General features: G+C 33.6%; 1 protein-coding gene across 3 annotated transcripts in view; it reads right to left on the bottom strand.

Moving 5' to 3' along the window:
* Positions 1–2,907: 2,907 nt before the first annotated feature.
* Positions 2,908–26,564, bottom strand: part of LOC126971941 (uncharacterized) — a 66,493-nt gene continuing 42,836 nt past the window's right edge. For 2 of the 3 annotated variants that reach the window (XM_050818460.1, XM_050818461.1), the window contains 2 exons: positions 25,838–25,994; positions 2,908–5,999 (listed from right to left, as the gene is read on the bottom strand). In XM_050818460.1, coding sequence (XP_050674417.1) covers positions 5,900–5,999; positions 25,838–25,994 — 257 coding nt within the window. In that variant the 3' untranslated portion in view covers positions 2,908–5,899. The remainder of the gene's footprint in view (positions 6,000–25,837; positions 25,995–26,564) is intronic. The other variant, XM_050818462.1, reaches the window with a different exon arrangement.

Below are 26,564 nucleotides of genomic sequence, written 5' to 3'. Positions count from 1 at the left end.
CACCGCTCTTCAACAACACTTCCCTAAACGCCTCGCCTAGTATCGGAATACTGCGTCTCGAAATCTCGAGAGATTGCCAATTCCATGGCCTCCTGGAGGGCAAAGCCAAATTGGCTTCGAAGAAGCTGGGCGTCATTAATAGAGCACGGCAATACTTCAAGCCGGCCCACATTCTAGCGCTCTACAAAGCGCAGGTCCGGCCAAACATGGAGAATTGCTGTCATCTCTGGTCTGGCGCACCCCAGTATCAGCTCGATCCATTTGACCGCGTGCAACGCAGAGCAGCTCGAATTGTCGGGGGCTCAGTGCTCTGTGAACGGCTGGATCACTTGGTGTTGCGTAGAGACGTCGCTTCATTGTGTGTCATCTACTGCATTTATCACGGGGAGTGTTCCGAAGAGCTGTTTATCCTGATTCCTGCCGCCGAATTCCGCCTTCACAAGAACCGTCACAAGTTAGGAATTTCCACTCAAATAAAAAGACAATCAATTATATATCAATATAAAAAATAGAGGTTTTCATTTGTGTGCGCATCATGGAAAAACTATTGGATATGTTTTAATAATTGAGTCTTCTAAGTTTTATTCCTTAGACACTTGGCCCTTATCTATAAAAAATTATTGCGATATCTTCATTTAATTAAAGTTTTAAGAAACAAAGATTTTTTATAAGTACTATGTGCTTAGTCATCTGTGTACGCGGACGAAGTCGCGGGTATCAGCTATGATGTAATAAAACGTGACGTCGAATGGAAGGAACTACTTATGAGATTTGAACAAAAACGTGCAAAAAAATTACTCAGAAAAGGTCTAGGAAATTATCTCAAATAATTATTTATTAAAAATAATTTTCTCGCAACAGTGGATCAATACGTCTACCACAGCAAAAAAAAAAGTGTGTGTACTTATGTACACACGCAAGAAATTATACTTCTTTGGCCTAACAAAGCAAAAATGCTTAAAATTATTTATTCCTCGTGCTATTCTACATTTGTAGAAAGAACAATATTGTAAAAATCTTGAAACGATGCCTTTGACAATTAATTATTAAATAACGAATACGGTTGTACGAGGTTGAACCCTTTGCTTATCCTAATAATGGACGAAACAACCAAAAAAAAAAGAATGTCGCAAACGTTACAAAATTTTAGGAACCAACTTCACCCTGTTACTTTTATGTTACAGTGATGCGCGCGCATCTTAAAATTTCACTCTCATAATTTTTTCATAACGCGCCTAAAGATGTACAACTTCAGAAATATGAATTTCCTGCTCAAGGTTTAAATATATTGCAGAGTTTTATGTTAAAATAAACGACGAAAAAACTACTGCAGTAAGTATACAGTATTTAAAAAGAAATTGGTAATAATTGTGGCGCTGCACTCTGACACCGATGGAGTGACACTTATAGCTGTTGACATAAGAGCGTCGAACTAATTCGAGAAATGATAATTTATTTAGTGCCGTTATTAGATTCTGGGTGACAACAATGTTTCCATCGCATATGGGATTTGATGCCTGATAGTTTTATGTAGCAAAAAAATAGTTGCAATCAGATGCTAGATCTAAATTTCAGGCGCAAATTTTCGTATATCACCCTACTTAACTTTCGCGTTTTTTACGGCGTTGTCCGTCACAGGCTATCCATGTCTAAAAAACGATTTCTCCCTACTGTGTATATTTTTATAATAAAATTTAAAGGTTAAAAAAACTAAAATTCCCTCCCAACTAACTTATATAGGTACACCTGCACAAAACGAATGTTTCATGCCTAATACCTATATTCATACCATTTTAAGATGAGTTTTATGATGATGAATCTTATGAGGAACATAATAAAATAAAAAAGCCTTTTATTCCCATACTCAATTACATTAACAAACAAAACAAAAACAAACTTATAATTATTGTTAGTAAACTTACTTAACTTAAGCCTTATATTATAAGAACTTAAAAAGAGAATAGTTTTATGTTAGTATTTTTTTTTTTCTATTTCTTAATAATAAATGTTAATTAGTAGTATGGGCCCCTCTTTGGGTGAAGACCTCCTCCATGTTTTCCACACTATTCGGTCTTTGCCCAATATTAGCCAGTCTTTTCCAGCGTGTTCAATCACATCATCAGCCCACCTTTTACACGGTCTTCCAACTTTTCTAATGCCCACCGGCCCTTTCCATTTCGTTGTCTTTATCGTCCATCTGTTGTCTGTGAGTCGTGGGTCAGTGCATCTTTTATTTTTGTTCTTTGTCTAATTATAACATTTCTTATCTTTTGAATTTTTCTTATTTTCAATATGCTTCTTTCTATTGCTCTCTGTGTCGTTCTAATTTTTTGTTTTACTTTATTCGTGAAAGTCCATGTTTGACATCCATATAGAAGACAAGGTAATAAGCATGTGTCAACTACAGTTTTCTTCAGCTTTAGATTGAAGTCTCCCTTTAGAATTTCTTTCAAAGACCAAAATTTTTTCCAGGTTAGGTTCCTTCTTCATATTTGCACGAAAAGGATTGTATGACAATTGGTGAACTGCAGTGGACTCACAGTGTCTAATAAAATCATAAACGTTACTTTATGGAATGAATGTTCAACCGAATTTCGACCTACTTGTTTAATTTGAATGGTAAATGACACTAAGTTCGGTCACGAATCAATTTGTAGATAGTACCTACAATCACTTAAGGCGAATTTGAAATATTGGCTTTGTTACATAGATGGCGGGCCGGCAGCCGTCAACTCATATCGCTCAAGGTCGCTGGCATTTAGTGTCGCCTTAAGTTATATAATTACTGATCAATGACCGTAAGGTAATTGTGGAAAACCAGGTCTACAAACCTAGTAGTACTTAATCGGGTAAATATGTACTTTCATATACATTCACTTGACAATTTATAGTGTAATAAAACAAAAATGCAATTCAAAAACATATAATTCTTTAACGCAGTTATAATAAACTATTCAAATAAAATAATGAGCAATTATATCATAAGGAACGGTCGGAAACCATAAACAATCAACAATGGAACTTAAATTTAGTATCACGTAAAATAAAACTAATTATTATAAACTAATTAATAAAAGTAATGATAAAAAAATTAAAACAATTTTGTAAAAAATATTAACGAAGAAATAATGTAACTCTAAAATATTGCACAAATCTCTCGTATTGACATAGAATAAGAAATGACTGATACTAATAACAAATTAATTACATGTTGCTATTTTTCTTAACTATATTAATGCATCTTCTTAGGTACACTTCACTTCATAAATAAAATGAATTAAATGACAAGAAATAATTTATAAAACTATGTAATATATTATATTCTTTTGAGAAAAAGTGAGGGGACAAGCAAAACTATCCACGTTATGGTAAGTGATACGTTACACTGAAAATGTTTAGAACTGGCCATTTAGAAACATTTCTAATGAAAACTTTTATGAATTTAAATTTTAGAACTCTTTGGTAACCGAATGTAGTATATTGCATTCATATGTCATTTGTTTTTGTGAATTGGCGGCAAATCTATAACTCTTATTACACTTGAAAATGAACCTAACGCGAGAAAATTTTCGGTTAATGATTTATTATGACTTTCGTTTTGGGATTACTCAACAACAAAGCTATGATAGGCTGCGATTAACATTTCTTGATGAAGCCCCATCTCGTGCCACTATTTACAATTAGTTTAACGAGTTTAAGCGTGGACGTAGCAATCTCAATGATGATCCGCGTGAGGGACGTCCTTTAACAGCGACTGACTACTGAAGATAACATCAGTGCTGTGCGACGCATTTTTTTTTAAGAAAATAAGGGACGAGACGAGCAAGACGTTCAGCTGATGGTAATTGATGCGCCCTGCCTATTACAATGTAGTGCCGCTCAGGATTCTTGAAAAACCCTAAAAATTCTGAGCGGCACTACAACTACGCTCGTCACCTTGAGACATAAGATGTAAAGTCTCATTGCCCAGTAATTTCACTAGCTACGGCGCCCTTCAGACCGAAACACAGTAATGTTTACACATTACTGCTTCACAGCAGAAATAGGCGCCGTTGTGGTACCCATAATCTAGCCGGCATCCTGTGGTCCGGTAAACTGGTGTAACGCATGATAGATGAAGATAAGAGAGTGACCTATCAGCAGATACGGGCAAGCCTAGGCATTGGTATGAGTCAAGTTCAAAAAATATTACATGTACATTTAGGCGTCAGGAAGCTTTGTACCAGATATATTGCCCATACTTTAACCGACGACCAGAAACACCTTCGCATGGACTGGTGTCGCCAAATGTTAGATAAGTTCAATGGCGGTGACTCAGGTGCTGTATTTGACATCGTCACAGGTGATGAAAGCTGGATATATTGCTACGAACCCGAAACCAAAAGACAATCAGCTCAGTGGGTGTTTCCTTTCGAGGATCGGCCAACTTAGGTAAAGTAAGGAATAAGTCAAGGAAAAAAGATGATTGCCTCATTCTTTGGTCGGATAGGTCATTTCGCGATAGTTGTGCTAGAAGATGGAAGGACAGTTACTGCAGACTGCTATGTCAATCGCTGTTTGCCTGTTGTCTTGGAAAAAATTCGACAGCAGCGCCCTCGTAGCAGGATCCTCCTTCACCACGACAATGCTTCAGCGCACTCCGCAAAACGGACTGTTGAATATTTGACTGTGGGAGGTGTCGAGATAATGAGTCATCCGCCATACAGCCCTGACCTGGCGCCCTGCGACTTTTATTTATTTATTTAAGCAAACTTTACAGCATTTCTATTCTACAAATTAATACTTTTAACTACATACATGTATTGCGTTTGACAAAGTTTGGCATGTTAAATTATAATGAAATAATAACGCTGGTAAATAAATGGTAATTATATAAAAAAAGAAGAAGTCCTGAGTAATGTGTGCTTATGATACATAATTAATAAATAGATATGCGTGTAGTGTGTGTGAGTATGTGTTCCGAATATGTGAGAGTGTTGTGAGTTGTGAGTAGTGTGTAGTGTTCAGTCTAATGGGCATCGTACGAAAATGCCATAGAAGAGAATAAGGAAGAATGGGCACAGCGCTTTTCTTTGTGGTTCCATCGAATTCCACGATGTGTAGAGAGGAACGGAGATTACTTCGAAAAACAATAAAACTATCGGCAACTTTCTACATTAAGCCGTTTTTCATTTTGTAAACATTTTCAGTGTTACCTAGGTATTATATGTACTTTGATATCGTGTGTATAGCACCCTCTGGTAAAATTTTATGCCCTCGTTATTACCACAGTCACAATGTTAAAAATTGTCCAGTTATGATTGTAAATTTCACAAAATATAATATTTTTTATTTCGATATTGGCATCAAAATTTATACAAATGATTTGAGTTTTCTTTAGTGTTAAAACCGCCAACCGTCTTTAAACAATTCGATACGTGTTTCGCCTCTACACGAGGCATCCTCAGGACGTGCTGTCTCGCTAAAGTCTTGCACGAGACTGCAAATTTTACTGTTACTTTTAATGACGAGTGACGATTAGTAGCAATAGTTACATTTACGGATATAGAGTGTCAGACAAAATTCAAGTGAAGTCAAGTGACTTGTTAACTGGTACAAGTAATTTAAATACTAATTTAGTATTTCAGTTTGCCTTGAGCAATGTGTGTAGTTATAAGTTATAAATAACTTGCATGTTATAATAACCTATTCATGTTTCATTTAAAATCTAAAATTTTGAAGAATTTTATCATCAAAATTTTATAAAATAAAAGCATCTAAAATATTCGTAAAATTTAACAAAATTGTAAAACATTGACTAATTCTAACTAAACTTATTAAATAAACAACTAAAGTAATTATTGAACTTTAACACATGACACGTTTCTTGTAAATCTTTCGTGTAATTTTAAAAATTCATCTAAAATCTTGAAACTTCATTCGATCTAGCGATCTCTTCTTTCTTGCTTGCATCTCTGACGATTATTTTATTTCTTTTCCTTACGAGGGTATAAATTGCTCTGAAATAAAGTAAAATTATATCACATACTTATATAAATTAAAAAAAAAAGATGTTTTACCTAATTTTCAGTGTACATAGATGGTGCTGGAGCTGCTGCCTCAACTGATACATCGGTCTCACAGTCCTTTTTATATAAAAGGGGCTCACGTTAGTAGTGAGGCAACCGTCCACAGACATTCGTACAGACATTTCCTAGGGAGTAGGGACTATGAGATATGTTGCCGGTCCTTAAGTTGGGAGTATGGTCAAAGCTTGAAAGTCTCTAATTCGTATCGGTTCGAGTCGGCGGCAGCCTAAGTGTTGTACGAGTATCTCAATATATTATTTATAATGTTCTATATGTTCATAACCACATTGAGGAATTTGATATAAACTGTGACAATCACAATGTTAACACGAGGAACTAATATAAACTTGTTATACCTACTACTCGGTTAAGTCGAGTAAGTAAGAGTAGTAGGGATTCGCCGGTTCTGGCTCACAGTAGTAGGGATTCGCCGGTTCTGGCTCCTCGATTCTGGCTCACTTGCTCGTGATGCCTACTAAAAAAAAAAAAAAAGAAGTTTGGTGTCAAACTGGGGGTTTTGATGTATTTCCGAGCGATTGCGCTGATCCGTTTTTAGATATATCTTATAGTTTCAAAGTTAGCTTTTTAAATTAAACAGATCCATAATCATTAATAATCACTGGCCATTTAGCTAATGATTGGTGAGCGACTCAATGTCTAAATTTCCATGAACGTGATACAGGTAATTTACTAATTACCTCTATCACATTCGTTACTACGATTAAAAAGACAGTTTCTGTATATATTATTTATTTTTAAAACATGATTTAAATAAAGTATATAATAAAACACCATTGCAGATTGTATCATTTTCAAAATATTTGATGAAATCATTCAAACTCTTCTTATTAAACTTAAAGTATAGATACATTATGCAGTACTCGCCACACACTGCGGTATATTCATTCTGTACTCTTGCAGTATTGTAGTTATACATTCTGCAATTCCTTTGTAAAAACATCAGCTGGAATCCCTGAGGTGGACGACCATATGAATCGAAGTATTGTCCAATACCCTGCTCATCAATGTGTATTGCAACCCAGTGAGTGCCTGGCTTATTATCACTATCTAAATTGCTGACAATATAACAGGGCGTTACAACATATATCGGCAATCGGTTTGCCGCGTAAACATTATTTTTAATACTGGGATCGATTTTGTTCAAATAATTCTGTATCTCGATTGTATTCATATTAGTTGAGAACAGAGTCTTGTCAGTTGCGAGGATTGAATAGTTATCTGGATCATAATAACATAAGCACTCAATAAATAAGGCTTTAATGTATCTTATTCATGTATTTAAAACTTATATGGTTACAATAAAACAAAATATCATTACAAGCGATTCAAATATAAATCTATGAACATTTGATGAAATTATATTTTCATCAATTTTATTATAATATAAAAGCTGATTGAAAACGAACTTTGTACCTACATACTTACGTAGTCATTAGTACAATCTGGAAATGTTGACTCCATTAAACTATCAATAATTGAACTTATCATTTAAGTGCCATTATGTTTCATCACAATATTTAAAAACCAGTACTAATCATAAACAAATTTACTTTTACGATATTTTAGTATAAAATGCTAGAACTGTTCAGAAAAATAATCATTGAAGTGGCGTATTCAGTCAAATTATTATATATTTTGTGTGTTGTGTAATTGTTGAGTGATTTGCTGCAATGGAGGTAAGTTTTATCTATTATTCACTTTGAAATTAAAAAGTAATATCATTTGTTATATTAAGATATGTATGTATAATACTATTCTAAAGCAGTCTTATTGTTGTTGTAGAATGCATTCAACCCAACAATGGAAGAAAATACATATAAAACATTTTACTATCCATTGTCTGAAGATAGTCAGGATTCATTAAAAGTTCCTCAACTTAAATCCTTGAAGAGGGCCAGCTCAAATGAAAATATAGATGCATTATTCGAAGTGAAAAAAACAAAACAAAAGAAAATATCATCATCAATATCCAGAGCACATGAGAATGGAAGTATTTACATTACAACTAATGCAGATGACGGAAGAAATGCATCACATTTGGTTAAAATAGAAATCTATGATCTCAATAAAATAAAAAACACGCCTGCACAAGAACAATGGAAATACGCTGATTATAGATTAAAATATTATACAATCGACAATAATGAAAGTTATAAGGACATAAAAAAGATTTTATACAATGTTACGAAGAAAATTTTAGAAACAGAAAATTATAAGAAATATAATTTTAACAATAAGTAGGTAGCTATGAAGAAATACATAAATATTAGTTCAGTTTAGTTATTAGTTTATTTATTCTCTTATACAAATAATATTATTATATTCTCATCATTTGGAAAATTAAACATAACGATATGGAACTCTGCTTTGTATGTAATGAGGTTGAAAAAATGATCAAGTGAGTTATTTTCTTTGTAAATTATTTAGTATTATATTATTGATGAAATGTGGTTAATATCATTCACTTATGTTGTAGTCAACCTGTTCTACAAAGTGTAGGAGGTTTTAAGAGAGGAAGTGCAGTATTACAAGACAGTGAAGACAATGATATAAGTACAAAGAGAGGAAGACAAGGGGAACCATCCACATCATTGGGGCTCACCAGTGTGAACGATGAAATGGTGAACTGTTCTTTATGTCAAATCTTAATACGGAAAAGATATTATGCAAATCATCTTAGAAGTAACCTCCATAAGAATAACGTAATGCAATTACATAGTACTTTAAAAAATGTCACAGTACACGAATCGGCTTTTGGTAATAGAATTATCTCATATAAAATAAAGAGTAAATCCAACCAATTACAAACATTCGAAACACCAGAAATGTTTTTGAATTCTATTAAAAATGAAATTATTTCACTATTTGAGGAATCTGTTCGATTGCTTACAATTTTTAAGGTTAATTTTATTCTGCACGCTAATTTTGTTCAAGAAACAAAAAATATTTCTAATGAATTTGAATTTCAAACATTTAGTTATACTATAATGCAGGGTGAGGATTTAAATTTTTTCTTTTCGTCCTTATGTGATATGTTGATGACTAAAATTAGCACATTTGAGAAAAAAGATAGTGGTTGGAGTCTTAAGAAAATAAATGCATTAGACATGAATATAAACAAATTCAATCCATTACGTGGAAAATCATACATTGAATTACCTAAAGAAATCAAATTAAAAAAAAGTGTTATAAATGTACAAAACTCGGATGATTTATGTTTTAAATGGGCTTTGCTTTCTGCATTGTATCCAGTTACTAAGAACTCTCAGAGAGTTTCATCTTACAGTAAATATTCAAATAAATTAAATTTTAACGGAGTTACGTTTCCTGTTAAAATGACAGATATACAAAAAGTAGAAAGGCTAAATAATTTAAGTATAAATGTTTTTGGTCTTGAATACAATTGTAAAAAGAAAGTACATGAATTAGTTGGTCCATTGTATTTAACAAAATCACGGAAAATTGTTCATATCAATTTATTATTTATTTCGCACGGAACAATTAATCATTTTTGCTACATTAAAAACCTATCGCGTTTAGTAAGTGGTCAAATTTCAAACCATGAACATGCAATCTACATCTGTGACGGTTGTCTTTTACACTTCTCAACAAATGATAAGTTATCAGCCCATCAATTGAATGATTGTTGTCATATTAAAGTGGAATTGCCTAGTACAGAAAAAACTTTAAAAGATTGGTTTGGACAACCAATTTCAAACAATGTCTTAAAATTTGATAAATTTAATAAGATGTTACAAATACCCTTTGTTATATACGCGGATTTTGAAGCTTTCCTTAATCCAATTCAGACATGCTTTAACGATCCATCAAAACCTTATACAACTAATGTTCACAAACACGAAGTTTATAGTTTTGGGTACTATATCAAATGTTCATATGATGATAGTTTATCAAAATATGAAACATATAGTGGTCCTCATTGTACTCATGTCTTTATGAATCAGTTGTATAAAGATTTAGAAGTGATTTGCGCAAAGAATTCTTTTGTCATAAGTCCAAAGCCTTTGACTTCCAATGATAATGAAATTATTTCGCAATGTAAAGACTGCTTTATATGTCAATTTAATTTAAATGGTGAATGTGCATTATACTTTGACTCGCATACAGGACATTTTAGAGGAGTTGCACACGAAGTATGTAAGACAAAGTTTAGAATCCCCTATCACATCCCAGTTTTTTTACACAATCTTAGTCAATATGACTCTCATTTTATTGTTCATGCATTAAATTCTATTGAAGGGGAAATTGATATTATTCCACAAACGAAAGAAAAGTACATTTCTTTCACAAAAACGATAAAATTTAATAATCATAAAATTCAATTGAGATTCGTTGATTCGTTTAAATTTTTGCCTTGTAGTTTAGACAAACTCGTTCAAAATTTGAAGGAAAAACAATTTCAAACATTAAAATATAATTTTCCAAATAATAATGATTTTTTACGTCTTAGAAAAAAAGGAATTTATCCATATGAATTTATGTCATCACATGATTCCTTAAAACTTTCAGCACTCCCTAGTCGCGATAAATTTTACAATACATTAACCGACACACATATTTCCAATGAAGATTATGAACATGCCAAGGATGTTTGGCAACACTTTCATTGTCAAAATATGTCAGATTATTCTGATTTATATCTTAAAACCGATGTTTTACTTTTAACAGATGTGTTTGAAAATTTCCGAGCCTTATGTTTGCAAACATATGGTCTAGATCCAGCTCATTATTATACAGCACCTGGGTTAAGTTGGGATGCTATGTTAAAATGCACAAAAATTAAATTAGAATTACTTCAAGACTTTGAACAAATAGCTTTTATTAGATCGGGCATTCGAGGAGGTGTATCTCAATGTAGCAATCGTTATGCCAAAGCTAATAACAAATATATGCAAGAATATGATAAAGACACACCAAACTCATTTTTAACTTATCTTGATGCTAATAACCTTTACGGATGGGCCATGTCTCAATTCCTTCCTACAGGAGGTTTTGAGTGGGTAGATGTCACAACTAATTTTGATGTCCCTGATGATTATGAATATGGTTTTATTTTGGAAGTAGATCTAGAATACCCTATTGAACTGCATGATTTACATTCTGACCTACCCTTATGTCCCGAGAATATATGTATTGGTTAATACCAAAGACATAAAATTAGTTCCAAACCTTCGTAATAAAATTAAATATGTGATTCACTACAGAAATTTAAAGCAATGTCTGACAATGGGTTTAAAATTACAAAAAATTCATAGAATTTTAAAATTCAAACAATGCGCATGGTTACAATATTATATAGATTTAAATACAAACATGCGTAAACTAGCCACATCTGATTTCGAAAAAGATTTTTATAAATTAATGAATAACTCAGTGTTTGGAAAAACAATGGAAAATATCGAAAAAAGAGTAAATGTAAAATTATTGAGTCATTGGGAAAATCAGGGTAAAATTCTAGGCGCACAAGATTTAATTGCTAAGCCAGAATTCCATAGTTTATCTATTTTTAATGAAAATTTGGTTGCAGTTCAATTACGAAAGACGAAATTGTTCCATAATAAACCTATTTATTTGGGATTTTGTATTATTGTACACCGATACTGATAGTTTAATATATCAAATTTTTACAGATGATTTTTACAGAGATATAAAACCTGATTTACATTTGCGTTTCGATACCTTCAGAGGTATAGTCAGCTATACAGAAAAAAAAATATATTTGGCTATCCAAAACTCAATAAAAAGAAGTTAGGCTACTTTAAAGATGAAAACAATGGTAACATATTTAATGAATTTGTAGGACTTAGATCTAAAATGTATGCATTAGATGTTGAGGGAAAATTCACAGCTAAAGCTAAGGGGGTTAATAAAAGTGTTACTAAGAATATGAAAATGGAAAATTATAAGACTTGCTTATTTGAAAATAAGAACGAATATTGTTCAATGCTTAGATTTAAGTCAATACAGCATAATATTTTTACTCAAAGAATAAATAAATCTAGTCTGTCATTTAATGATACCAAACGGTACATTTTACCAAATAATATTGATACCTTAGCTTGGGGACATCATAAAATAGAATAAATATTATATTAAATTTTAAGAATAAATTATTATAGTTTTAAAAAACCAAATGAGAGATTATTGTATTTAGATGTATAAGTTGCGGAGTAAAACATGATGTACTGTATATTGTTTCAATTATAGATTTTTCTGTTTAAATAAATGGTGGTTTAATAACAGATTGTTTCATTACTATACTAAACCTTAACACACATAGACGTAGTAGATAATGCATCATTTCAATCATCCATTCACTGCAATAGTTGCTGGTCCAAGTGGATGTGGAAAATCAGTTTTCGTAAATAATTTTATATAATTTTTGAATGATATCTGTGATACAAATTTTACCCAAATCACCTGGTGCTTTGATGAAATGCAGCCTTTATATAATCTCAACCACATTAATTATCTTCAAGGTTTACCTGATTTATCTATGTTTGACGGAAAAAATCCGCAACTTGTAATAATTGATGACCTGATGAGGGAATCAGATGGTCGTATTGTTGATATATTCACGAAAGGAAGTCATCATAGAAACTTAAGTGTGTTTTATTTATCTCAAAATTTGTTTCATCAAGGTAAAGGACAAAGAGATATATCACTCAACTCAAGTTATATAATATATTTCAAAAATCCTCGAGATAAAACCCAAATTCGATACTTATCTCGTCAAGTATTCCCTGAAAATCCGAAATATTTGGAAGATTCTTACAGAGATGCTACCAATGAAGCTCATGGTTATTTAATGATTGATTTGAAACAAGAAACAAATGAATTGTGCCGCGTTAAGACAAAGATATTTCCATCCGATGGATATTGCACTGTTTATGTACCCACAAAAGGGTTTAAATATGGTAAGAATCAAGAAATTTCGATCATTTATAAATGATGCATAGACGTTTAAAGACGCATAAAGATTTGTTAATTGCTCTACATAAACTGAAGCCAAAATATCAAAAAGCTTTATTAAAATCATGTAACAAAACAGAAATAAATAACATTTGTGAATGTATTCATAACGTACTGCGGGGTAACGTTGAATTGGCCGAGAAAGAAAAATCTAAATTAAAGAAATATAAAAATATTCTTCGAAAATTGGTAAGAAAAGGTACGAATAAAATTAGAAAAAATACAATTGTACAAAAAGGAGGTTCATTTCTACCGATAATATTTGGTTCTATTCTAAGTGGGTTGATTAATTCATTTATTTAAGAAAATGGATAATGCTAAAAAAATGTTACTTATTGAACCATCATTATTGGAGAAGTTAAAACAACACAAAGAAAATGATACGCCAAGATCTCGATTAGATACTGATATGCAAAATATCTTAAGCAGTGACATAGAAGATCGAAAGAAATGTATTTTATATTTGCAAACCCTTCAAAGATATCTAAACTTCGTCAAAGAGGATCGACAACCATACCACATACCACTTATAAATGATAATGATTCATATATTGGTTTTAATCAAGGTCATAATGAAATCGATACTGATTATATAAATCATGATGTGAATAAAATAAATGTAGTTCCTTCTCAAACATCAGTGGAGGCTAACAAAAATATTGGAGAAATATACACGAGCTCTGAAATACTGAAACTAATACCGAAAACATATGCTAAAAAAGGTGAACTTTTACTAAATTTGATTTCCTTGAATAAAAATAAAATAAGCTGGGATGAATCTGGTACCGTGATTATAGATAATGAAAAAATACCTGGGAGTAATATTGTGGACTTGGTGAGTGATACCTTGAGAGCTCTTCAGAAAAGTAAACCTATAGGTTGGGAAAAAATCGCAACAACTTTAAAGGAAATAAAAGTACCACTCACTTATATCGGGAACCCAAAGCGAGTGGATTTTATAAACCATTTGCAATTAAAAGAGGTTGAAGCTAAATCAGTACCTGACGAAGAATTTTCTACACCAACAAGTAATAAGTACACAGGGAAACTAAAAAAAAGATCGGACTGGGAAAAATGGACCCCATATTAGAAATAAATAAAATTTATTATGATGCATCACATCCTGCTGGCTACAGCACTATTGATAAATTGTCAAAAGCAATGAAGGGTAAAATGGACAGAAATAGTGTCTTAAAGTGGTTACAATCACAAGAAACATATACATTACATAAACCTGTTCAAAGAAAATTTCCTCGTAACAGATATATTTTGTCTAATATTAATGAGTTATGGCAGGCCGATTTAAGTGATATGAGATCTTATTCTGAATATAATGATGGTTTCAAATACATACTTTGTGTTATTGATGTCTTTAGTAAATATGCGTATGTTCGAGCAATGAAAAAGAAAAACTCTGAAACAGTTAAGGAATGCTTTGAAAGTATTTTTGCTGAAGCTAATACTACACCTACACATATACAGTCTGACAAAGGAACTGAATTTGTTTCCAAATATGTACAAAAATATTTTAAATTAAAAAACATAAATTATTATACAACCAATAATCCAGATATTAAAGCAAGTATTGTCGAAAGATTTCAGAGAACTCTTAAAATGAAAATGTGGCGCTATTTTACACACAAAAATACTCATAAATACATTGATGTTTTACAAGATCTAGTGCATTCATATAATCATAGTTTTCATTCTAGTATAAAAATGTGTCCATGTGATGTTAATAATACAAATATAATGAGTGTATGGCAAAATTTATATGATAGAGAAAGTAAGATAAAAACATCAATTAGTATGGTGAATCCAAGAATTCACGTTGGAGATTATGTTAGAATAACAAAACATAAACATATTTTCCAAAAAGGATATGAATCAAATTGGAGTGACGAAATATTTATCGTATCTACCATAATACACCGATCTCCGTTTGTAGTATTTACTTTAAAGGATTTAGAAGGCGAAGAGATAGTTGGTACTTTTTATGAAAAAGAGTTACAAAAAATCATATTCGACCCCACTACTAAATACAAAATAGATAAAATAATACGCTCTCGATATACCGGTAACAGAAAAGAATTGTTGGTGAAGTGGAGAGGTTATCCAAATAAATTTAATAGCTGGATATTAGCTTCTACTTTGAAAAAAATATGAATAAAGATAGTTTTTATTTAACTTTACTAAGCAATAGTTCTATGGATCTGCCAAAACCAACAATACTAGAAGGTGAATGGAGGGTTGGAGTAGTAGAATTTCAGTACCCATGCACTATGTTCACCGTTCAAGAACATGAAAACATTATTTATATAACAAAGTTGATGCAAGTACCCAATGAAAGTAAACCGTCATATGTTTATTACAAGACACATATTCCAGCCACAAATTACGATAACATAAATCATATTTTGATGGCACTGAATAACACTCGAGAAAAAATTAAATTTAAGTGCGATGAGGTTTCAAGGATTGTAGTTGCTACAATAACGGATGAATCCATAAAATCTGTAACTCTATCACCTAAATTATGTCTTCAACTAGGGTTCGAACCAAACAGGAACCTCGTTGAAAAAAATTTTGGAAAGTGTCCAGCTAATTTGCATTTGGGTTTACCGTCTCAATTATTTGTTTATTGTGACATAGTGGAGCCTCAAATCGTTGGAGATGTTATGACACCCCTTTTACAAATAATACCATTGGATCCCTCAAAATACATATATGGAGCGTACAAATTGCACGTTTTCTCTCCTCCCCATTACCTACCTGTGATGCGTAGAGAATTTGATACAATTGAAATAGATATAAGAACAAGCACCGGTCAAAAGATACCATTCCAATTTGGAACAGTGTGCATTAAACTCCACTTTCAAAAATTATAATGTACGGCAAACGTGATAATATTTCATGTCCATATGAACACTATTATACTCACCAGGCCGGATCGGGTATCGGAGTTATTTATAAAGGAGCACCGTATCAAAGAGGTCATGGAATCGGAAGTTTTCTTGGGGGGCTGTTTAGATCTATTTTACCACTACTGTCTAGTGGTGTTCGAACTATTGGTAAAGAAGCATTAAGTACCGGTGTAGGTATATTATCAGATATGGTTAATGCACGCCCCATGGAAGATTCAATAAAAACTCGTCTAAAAGAAGTCAGCTCAAATTTGAAACGAAAAGCTGATGCTAAAATAGATAATATCAACATGTTTGGATCTGGGTATATAACAAAACGAAAACGTCGTTCTGCGATCATTCCATCATTGACTGCGAAAGCGAAAGCTATTAAGAAATTAAAATTGAATCAAAAACAAATCAAAGATATATTTACTGATTAAATATGTCATTTTTACATAGTCAGTCTTGTGAATGCATTAAGTCCGAATTGGATTTATTTGCATTACCATCAACTCAAACTAGCATTGAAAGTGGACTATGGATTCATTATAAGCCCATTTCATCACTTGCTGATGATGGACCAATAGAATTTCAAGTACCTGGGGCAGGTGATGACTATGTGGATTTATCCCATACTTTACTCCATATAAAAGCTAAAGTTTTGAATCAAGATTATACAAAACTGACAGTACCGACAGTTGTGGCCCCAGTTAATAATTGGTTACATACACTTTTCAGTCAACTTGATGTATATTTAAATCAAAAACTTGTATCGCCACCGAATAATACATATGCATATTGAGCTTATATTGAAACTCTATTGAATTATGCACCTGCTGCAAAAGAATCTCATCTCACTTGTCTAGGTCTATGGTATGAAGATACAGCTGGAAAAATGGATGCAACTGATGAACAAAATAAAGGATTTATTAAAAGACAAGAATTGGCTAGTGAAAGCAAAGAAATAGAAATGATAGGACATTTACATGGAGATTTATTCAACCAAGAAAAATTTTTGATTAATGGCGTTGACATGTGCGTAAAGTTAGTTCGTTCTAGAGAAAATTTCAATCTCATGGCTTCATCAACTGACCATAAATTTAAAGTATCTATTACAGATGCAACTCTTATTATTCGAAGAGCACGAATCAACCCAACTGTGCTACTTGCACATCAAAAAGTTTTATCATCTACCACAGCAAAATATCCAATCACGCGAGCAGAAGTCAAAGTTTTAACTATACCATCAGGCATTCAGGGGAAAACCCTTGATAACATATTCCTTGGTCAAATACCCAAAAGGTGTATAGTCGGTTTTGTGAATAATGCATCCTTTAATGGTAGTCTCACAAAAAACCCATTCAATTTCGAAAATTATGATATTAATACATTTTGTTTATACATAGATGGACAACAGATACCTTCAAAAGCCTTACAGCCATCGTTTGACAATAATATTTTTACTACGGTCTATCATACGTTATTCTCAGGAACAGGTATACATTTCCTAAATGAAGGCAATGGAGTATCAAGAGAGCAATATGCCAATTGGTTTTGCTTGCTAGCCTTCGACTTAACACCCGATTTATCAGCAAATTCTTCAAGTCATTGGAATCTTATAAAACATGGTAGTGTAAGATTAGAAGTTCGTTTTGAATCAGCTCTTACACAAACAATTAACTGTATTGTTTATGCGGAATTCGATAATGTTATTGAAATTGATAAAAATCGTAATATTTCTGTAGATTACAGCAGTTAGAATATAATAATTAATGTTTGAATCGTTTGTATCCTTGTGTATTTTTTATGTTGATTAAATACTAGATTACCTTATAAATTTATATAATAAAAATATGTATATAAAATGATATTTTGTTTTATTATGGTGAAACATAATGGCACTTAAATGATAAGTTCAATTATTGATAGTTTAATGGAGTCAACATTTCCAGATTGTACTAATGACTACGTAAGTATGTAGGTACAAAGTTCGTTTTCAATCAGCTTTTATATTATAATAAAATTGATGAAAATATAATTTCATCAAATGTTCATAGATTTATATTTGAATCGCTTGTAATGATATTTGGTTTTATTGTAACCATATAAGTTTTAAATACATGAATAAGATACATTAAAGCCTTATTTATTGAGTGCTTATGTTATTATGATCCACATAACTATTCAATCCTCGCAACTGACAAGACCCTGTTCTCAACTAATATGAATACAATCGAGATACAGAATTATTTGAACAAAATCGATCCCAGTATTAAAAATAATGTTTACGCGGCAAACCGATTGCCGATATATGTTGTAACGCCCTGTTATATTGTCAGCAATTTAGATAGTGATAATAAGCCAGGCACTCACTGGGTTGCAATACACATTGATGAGCAGGGTATTGGACAATACTTCGATTCATATGGTCGTCCACCTCAGGGATTCCAGCTGATGTTTTTACAAAGGAATTGCAGAATGTATAACTACAATACTGCAAGAGTACAGAATGAATATACCGCAGTGTGTGGCGAGTACTGCATAATGTATCTATACTTTAAGTTCAATAAGAAGAGTTTGAATGATTTCATCAAATATTTTGAAAATGATACAATCTGCAATGATGTTTTATTATATACTTTATTTAAATCATGTTTTAAAAATAAATAATAAATACAGAAACTGTCTTTTTAATCGTAGTAACGAATGTGATAGAGGTAATTAGTAAATTACCTGTATCACGTTCATGGAAATTTAGACATTGAGTCGCTCACCAATCATTAGCTAAATGACCAGTGATTATTAATGATTATGGATCTGTTTAATTTAAAAAGCTAACTTTGAAACTATAAGAGATATCGAAAAACGGATCAGCGCAATCGCTCGGAAATACGTCAAAGCCCCCAGTTTGACACCAAACTTCTTTTTTTTTTTTTTTAGTAGGCATCACGAGCAAGTGAGCCAGAATCGAGGAGCCAGAACCGGCGAATCCCTACTACTGTGAGCCAGAACCGGCGAATCCCTACTACTAGTAAGTCTTTTATTGGGCGATGTATATGCTCTTACAATATGATCAACAAATGTGTTACGAAATTTAAAAGAATTGTTGTAAAACGTTTGTGTGGATATGATTATTATAACTTAAATGATTTTTTAAATAATAACACAGACTGTGATTGGAGCAGACACCCTCAGGGTCTTTAATTATAAATATTAATTGTACGTTATTACATTGTAATCCATATTTTTATTTAAAAAAAAACCCGGTGAGTTTCTTGCATCCATTCTTCTCAGGTCTGAGGCAGTCTATTTTGAATGGTTCGTTCGTTCAATAAGTGATTTTGAATCTGTCTGTACGGAGGCAAGATGTGCCTCACAAAACGCATGATTTGAAACAACATGAAGCTGGTGGAATTTCTCATTTTGTTGTAATTCCAGGTAGAAATGCGGTAGAAGTAGAGAGAACCCACATCTCTACTTAGAGATTGGAGATGACTTACGGCCGGTTTCAATAACCTATCAATCCTTAGTTTAACTTACTAGACGTAGACAAATCTATCCTTTTAGGCTTACTTACATTTCAATAACCTATTGACATAGAGCATTCGACTATAACTGTACTGGACATAACTATGGAGAGATAAGATCTTGTCATAAAACGGTGAGAGCATCCGTAAGTTAAACTAAGGGTAGATAGGTTATTGAAAACGACCGTTAATCGTTGATTATTCGCGCCGCTTGACTTTGAATACAGAACATTATATATTTGAATACATAACCGTCTTCTCTTAAAATAAATATAATTAGCCGTTCGAAAAATATAGATATTATAGTATATGATATTATAATACAATGGATAGTTGTTGTATTTTTTCTTTTATCAAATCACATGCTGTAACTAAAAAAATATAAATTGTCCACGGAATCTTAGTTTAAACCGATACATTCTGTTAATATTATTACAACTGTAATAATTGTTGTTTCCAAAAATGCAGAAAAGAAATCCTTATTTTTTTATGTAGACATCAGTTATTGTTAATAAATAATTATTTTAACGTTTGAATAAATCCGTACGGTCTGGTCGCCCTGCTCGCCCTATGGGTAAGGTAACTGGCATGTATTAACGCCGAAACAAATAAAGCTTGCATACTACCTACTACTTGATGGTATATAAACGCGATGTAAACTTACTACAAGTTTAAAATTACTTCTTCCTGTCACGTAATTTTGTAGTGACAAAGGTAAGATAGAAAGTTTTAAATTTAGAATAACTTTACTTGGCGTTTATTAATAACACAGATGAAGGTACAAGTCTAGAACTTATCATAAACTCAAAAGATTGCTAAGTTGTTGACAGCATCACTGGATGTTTATTTTTAACAAAATCCATATCAATCGTCACATTGTAACGTACTCTTTGAACAATGTTGGTATAAGACCATAATATAATAATGAGCCACGCTGAAGTACCTTTGTCTAACTAAAGGTAACATTTATAACATCCTGTACAAACCAAACCGTCCGACCCGACCCAAACCAGTTTTCTCGAAATGATAAAATCCAAGTCTTATCGATGAAGGGACCTCTTAATATTCAAGAAAGTTTTTGTATTTTAAGTTTTTACTTTCACCATTACGTTATAATTTATTATACCGATTTAAAAATTAAACAATATATTATATGAAACCAGTTGTTGGTCAGTGCATAATATTGGTGACATTTTACTCGTTTGGAGTATAATTGGCAAGTTTAATATTTGAATGATAATTACTATATTATGGCCGTTCATTAAAAATATTTAGCATTTACTCTATTATCTATTGTAATAACTTAAATAAATCTACTTTAAATTATTTGGAATTCAACGCTGTGTATGTTTTAAGTGGTTTCTTAAACTATCATTGTATACACTTCAGGATTGAGATAATCAATTCTTAACTTTGATTGCTAATAATTGTTAAAATCACTTGTTGCATCTCAATTACTTATAACTGAATGGATTCTCAAATTGAATGAGCAATAATGGTAATATTAATAATTATGTTGACATATTAATGTGGTTGAGTATCACATTCAATAGTTTTAGTACGTAGGTCTAGGTATCTTCGTATACATTTGTTACCCAGACAACATTCGGTGTTTGAGAATGATATACTAACGCACACATAAATAATTTAACATTGCAATAGCACACTTCATTACGATTACAGGTCAAAGAAGGATAGTACTGCAATTATCTCAAGCGAAAAAGAGATAAATCTAATTTGCTTATTGCTTCGCATTTGTATAGAAAAAATACAGTTTATTCATCAGATATGATTTTTTACCGTACACCGTGATTTATGCCTAAATAACGACTCATTAATGAGTTCATGTAGTAAAAGCTATAAAGTAGTAAAACTGCATTGAAATTAGGTACTTTAATAAAGTGTCATTGATTTTATAAATATTTAATTTTACCCTTTACTTGGCAGAGAAAAAGATGTTTGAATAACACAATAATTTTTATATGGCGTAAATTTTATGTCCCAAAGATGCCTAGAAAAATATAGAAAAAAATCCGATGTGAGTAGTTTTAAAAAAGCACATATATCCTATGAGATACAGTGCCAAGAGTCCTTTATAATATGTTATGATTTCAATGTATCTCTAAAGATACATAGCCAGGCTACCTATGACTTCATTGTTAAATAACTTGGTTATAAAAATAAGTAAAAAGATTGCATTTTTAATCAAAAATAAGTTAAAATATTAAGAATATAACATAATCTGTCATTCCTGTTGAAAAACCAATAAAAATAAACAAAAATACAAAAGCTTCTCTGAGAAACAATATGACAAAATGAGATTTCCTCAGGTATGCTTGCTATGGAAATTAAAAAAAAAACAATTTCTGACGGGCAGAAGGCATAGTCTCATGATCATATTATACATGATCATATATTAAATCCAGCCATTATTAACGCACATAACAAACAAGATCTATGAAAACAAGAAAATGATCTATTGATTCTTCTGCATCTAGCAAGGGATATACCGAAAGGGAGAGTGTTACTGAAAAAACTCCTACGTAAGCAAATAGCACTCACTGTCTACGTCCGCTACCTACCCTAAGACTTGTTTTAGTAATTTGATAGTTCAGCTACCTATATACGCACTTGTTTATTAAAAATTATTACATTTCGTATTACATTTACTGCAACAACGACTCTTTTACATCATTTCCTAAAATATTCTACCTCGATCATCCCGCTACAGACAACATCAATATGTCGTAATTTCTGTACGTTACTCTATGATCGGCTTGGCGGCGATCGGCGTTGTCATGGCGTCATATTTATTTTGTTAGATAAATAATGAAATTAAATAAAATGTTATTTTTCATGATTTCTTAACTGTGGTATGTAATTCTATGATTTTTGTTTGCTTTCTTAATTAGTGCATCTTCCTATAACGCAAGATGGCATTATATTGTGGTACCTATACCAAATTGTAAGCAATTTTTTGAACAACATACGCGTGCGTACCGTTTTCGTATCGAGAGAGCGACTATGACCAAAGGGACCAATTGTCTCCATTTAGGCGGTTCATTTACGGCGCGCTAGTGACATATCTACCTCTTTTAATACTATAATATCATTGGGTAGGTACTGTTTATGTATTAATTTTATATAGTACAGAGATATCACAAGTAAAAGTAAATACAAAATTATTACATGTAAGAGACAGTAACTAAATGCGTTGGCACACTGATACAAAATTATAATTTTTTAATAAGGCGCTGCCGCAAAATATACAGAAGCATATATACATAATTTCATATCAAAAATTGAAGTTGGTAGTTAACCTCTATTTTGAGCACTGCACGCACACTTACACAAAGTGTCATACAAATCGCGAGTGTAAGAAGTAGCTTGTTACGCTCACTGAAGTAAATAATCTTCATCAGTCGTCTAGCAGCAAGAGTATCTATCTAGACATATAAATTATATAAGGGTTCAAAATATAAATTAATAATAAAAATACTATAGTTCGAAAATATAAGACTTAAAACGCGGTGGGAGTTATTAAGGACGTAATCCTCGTGTTTGTCAAGAGTAAGCTGAGAGTCAAGTTTATGGCTGCCTACAGTAAATTTGGACATAATAGTATTCGCTGTTTGCCACGAGCTGATTGTTGCATTTGCAACAGTCGTCGAATTTAACTAGATCCCCTTGAATACAACACACGTCAAACAGGGTGAGTACTTCTTGATACAGTTAAGGTTATCGGCATAGTGTTAATATTTGTAATGTAAGAAGCAGTGAGATATCTTATAACAAAATATAAACCAGTAAAGAATACAAGGGCCAACAGATGTTGATATATTATTATTGTTATTAGAACTACGTGTGCTCAAGTACACGGAAGTCATCATCATATTGGGTAACCGTCGGTTGTAGGTAGGTAGGTTTCACCGTTACATAGTCCACATAGGTACTGACATAGGAATACATTAATGAAGCTATTATAAAAACAGAGTCAATCCTTTGTATTACAATTAAATAAAAGCGTAAAATATTATTATTTTTTCCTTAATCACGATTAAAGTGACTTGGTGTATTTAGGGTTCTGTACCCAAAAAGTAACCAACGGGAATTTACTGGTTTTTATTAAAATTAGATAGTGGTAACGCAGAAACCGATCATCTCATGGGCTGCGTTCAAGCGGCAATTGACGACGTGCTTGCACAGATCCCCTCCGCTGAAATCGTAGTCTTGGGTGATTTCAACGGGCATAATGCCGAATGGCTTGGATCACGTATAACAGACTACGCAGGGCGATCTGTGTATAATTTTGCATTGGCGTATGGTCTGTCCCAATTGGTTGAGTCGCCAACGCGGCTCCCGGATGTGGATAGCCACATGCCGTCCTTATTAGATCTTCTGCTGACTACACATCCCGATGGTTACCAGGTCTTTGTCGACGCCCCTCTCGGAACGACCGACCATTGCCTGGTCAGGAGTGTAGTGCCTATCTGATGCCCACGTCGCAGACCACCAGCGACCCACCGCGTTTGGCACTACAAGTCAGCAGATTGATATAGGATGCGTTCCTTTTTTGCATCCTACCCTTGGGGCAGGGTTTGTTTCCCTTCGAATGATCCTAGTGCCTGCGCCATTGCAGTAGGCGATGTGATACTGCAGGGCATGGATATTTTTATACCAAGCTCTGTAGTACCGATCTTTCTCGAGAAAACTCGACTCTTGACGACAACGGAAAAACACCGCCGACCATCCCGCGGTGTCAGAGCTCTATGCCTGAAGTACAGTTCAGACAGAAAACTGTTAGGCGAGCTCTGTTTTCGTTGGACATCAGGAAGTCGAGCGGGCCGGATGGCATTTCTCCAATCGTGCTTAGAACGTGTGCCCCTGAGTTGACGCCGGTGCTAACGCGTTTATTCCGGCACTCTTATTCCAAAGGCGTAGTCCCTGACTCATGAAAGTCAGACCTTGTCCATCCGATCCAAAAAAAAGGAGAGAGTTCGGATCCGGCGAACTACAGGCCTATTGCTATCACCTCCCTGCTCTCCAAAATCATGGAGAGCATAGGCTGAGGCTATTGAAATCAAGGGGGAAGGTCTGGCAGTTAGCCTCGATATAGCGATCGTGTATGGCACAAGGCGCTCCTCTCAAAACTTCCATCATTTGGGCTTCCCGAGAGCTTGTGCAAGTGGACCTCCAGCTTCCTCACTGGGCGCAGCATACAGGTCGTTGTCGACGGACATTGCTCGAACCCGAAGCCCGTGAATGCTGGAGTGCCCCAAGGCTGTGTGCTATCAACTACGCTGTTACTTCTGCATATCAATGAAATGTTGGACACCTCCAACATTCATTGCTATGCAGACGACAGCACCGGTGATAACGTATACACAGGCCATGCAGGTCTCTCTCGGGAACACGTCGACCAGTACCGGGAGAAACTTGTGTCGTCTATCGAGTCCTCTCTTGAGAAGGTTGCGGAATGGGGTAAATTGAACCTTGTCAAATTTCAGCCCCAGAAGACTCAAGTTTGCGCGTTTACCACAAAAAAAAACCCATTTGTCGTATCACCACTCTTCGACAAGACCTCCCTAAAATCCTCGCCTAGTATCGGAATACTCGAAATCTCGAGCGATTGCCAATTTCGTGGCCATCTGGAGGGCAAAGCCAAATTGGCTTCAAAGAAACTGGGCGTCATTAATAGAGCACGGCAATACTTCAAGCCGGCCCACATTCTAGCGCTGTATAATGCGCAGGTCCAGCCAGACACGGAGTATTGCTTTCATCTCTGGTCTGGCGCACCCCAGTATCAGCTCGATCCATTTGACCGCGTGCAACGCAGAGCAGCTCGAATTGTCGGGGGCCCAGTGCTCTAGCGTGCGTAGAGACGTCGCTTCATTGTGTGTCTTCTACCGCATTTATCATGGGGAGTGTTCCGAAGAGCTGTTTAACCTGATTCCTGCCGCCGAATTCCACCTTCGCACGATACGCCACAAGTTAGGATATCATTCCCACCATCTAGATGTGTGGCGGTCCTCCACAGTGCGGTTTACAAGGAGCTTTCTTCCACGTACTACAAAGCTGTGGAATGAACTTCCTTGTACGGTGTTTCCGGGACGATACGACATGGGTACCTTCAAAAAAAGTGCGTACACCTTCCTTAAAGGCCGGCAACGCTCCTGTGATTCCTCTGGTGTTGCAAGAGATTGTGGGCGGCGGTGATCACTTAACAACAGTTGACCCGTACGCTCGTTTGTCCTCCAATTCCATAAAAAAAAGATAGGCATCAAAAGTCCCTTTTTAGCGTTAGTAAAAATTGGTCACTTACGCAAACAGGCCAAGGGCGAACACTGTGAGAGTCGCGTCAAATAAATAAAAAGCACCAGGAAATGACTGTATTGTGGACACGTATATGTAGCTGGATGTAGGCATATATATCGACGGAGCCATGGCCTCCATTACACCCATTATTGAGCTTAGTTTAGCTGAAACAAAAGAAACTTAATGACAAAATATAACATTTTTAATATGGGTCCTTTGACACTTGGGAACGTCAAAGAGCACATATAAATACATAAATAAACAACCTAATCTAACCCCACTTGTGAGAATGTAAGTTCCTTTCGTAAATATGACCCGTGGAAGAGTTAGGCCTTTGCATATATTACCTGAAGTGATTCAGTTACTTCGGGGACACAATATTAACACATCTGCAGTATGGCTTTGTTAAGTGTTACCCTCGAAACTGTAACCTTACTTAAATATTAATGAATCAAAGTTAAATACATACATTTCTAGTTAAAGTCAAAGTCAAATAAAAGTTATTCATTTAGGCTAAAAATAAGCGCTTTTGAATCGTTACTTGAAATATTTCTTTTAAATTACTTAATTTATTATAATATGTTTTTCACTTCCGCCCGAACCTCTTAGGCCACTGTACATATACAGTATCTTATTTTGTTTGTTTTAGAGAATGTTGCAAATTAAGTATAATCTATTTTAACTTCTTTAATATTCAGTTTGAAATTAGAAATAAGTTTTAATTGCTACTGATC

The sequence above is a fragment of the Leptidea sinapis genome, chromosome 25, assembly GCF_905404315.1.
Source record: "Leptidea sinapis chromosome 25, ilLepSina1.1, whole genome shotgun sequence".
Lineage (NCBI taxonomy): Eukaryota > Metazoa > Arthropoda > Insecta > Lepidoptera > Pieridae > Leptidea > Leptidea sinapis.
Note: the sequence above shows the minus strand (reverse complement) of the source record. Positions and strands in the feature narration are given on the sequence as shown.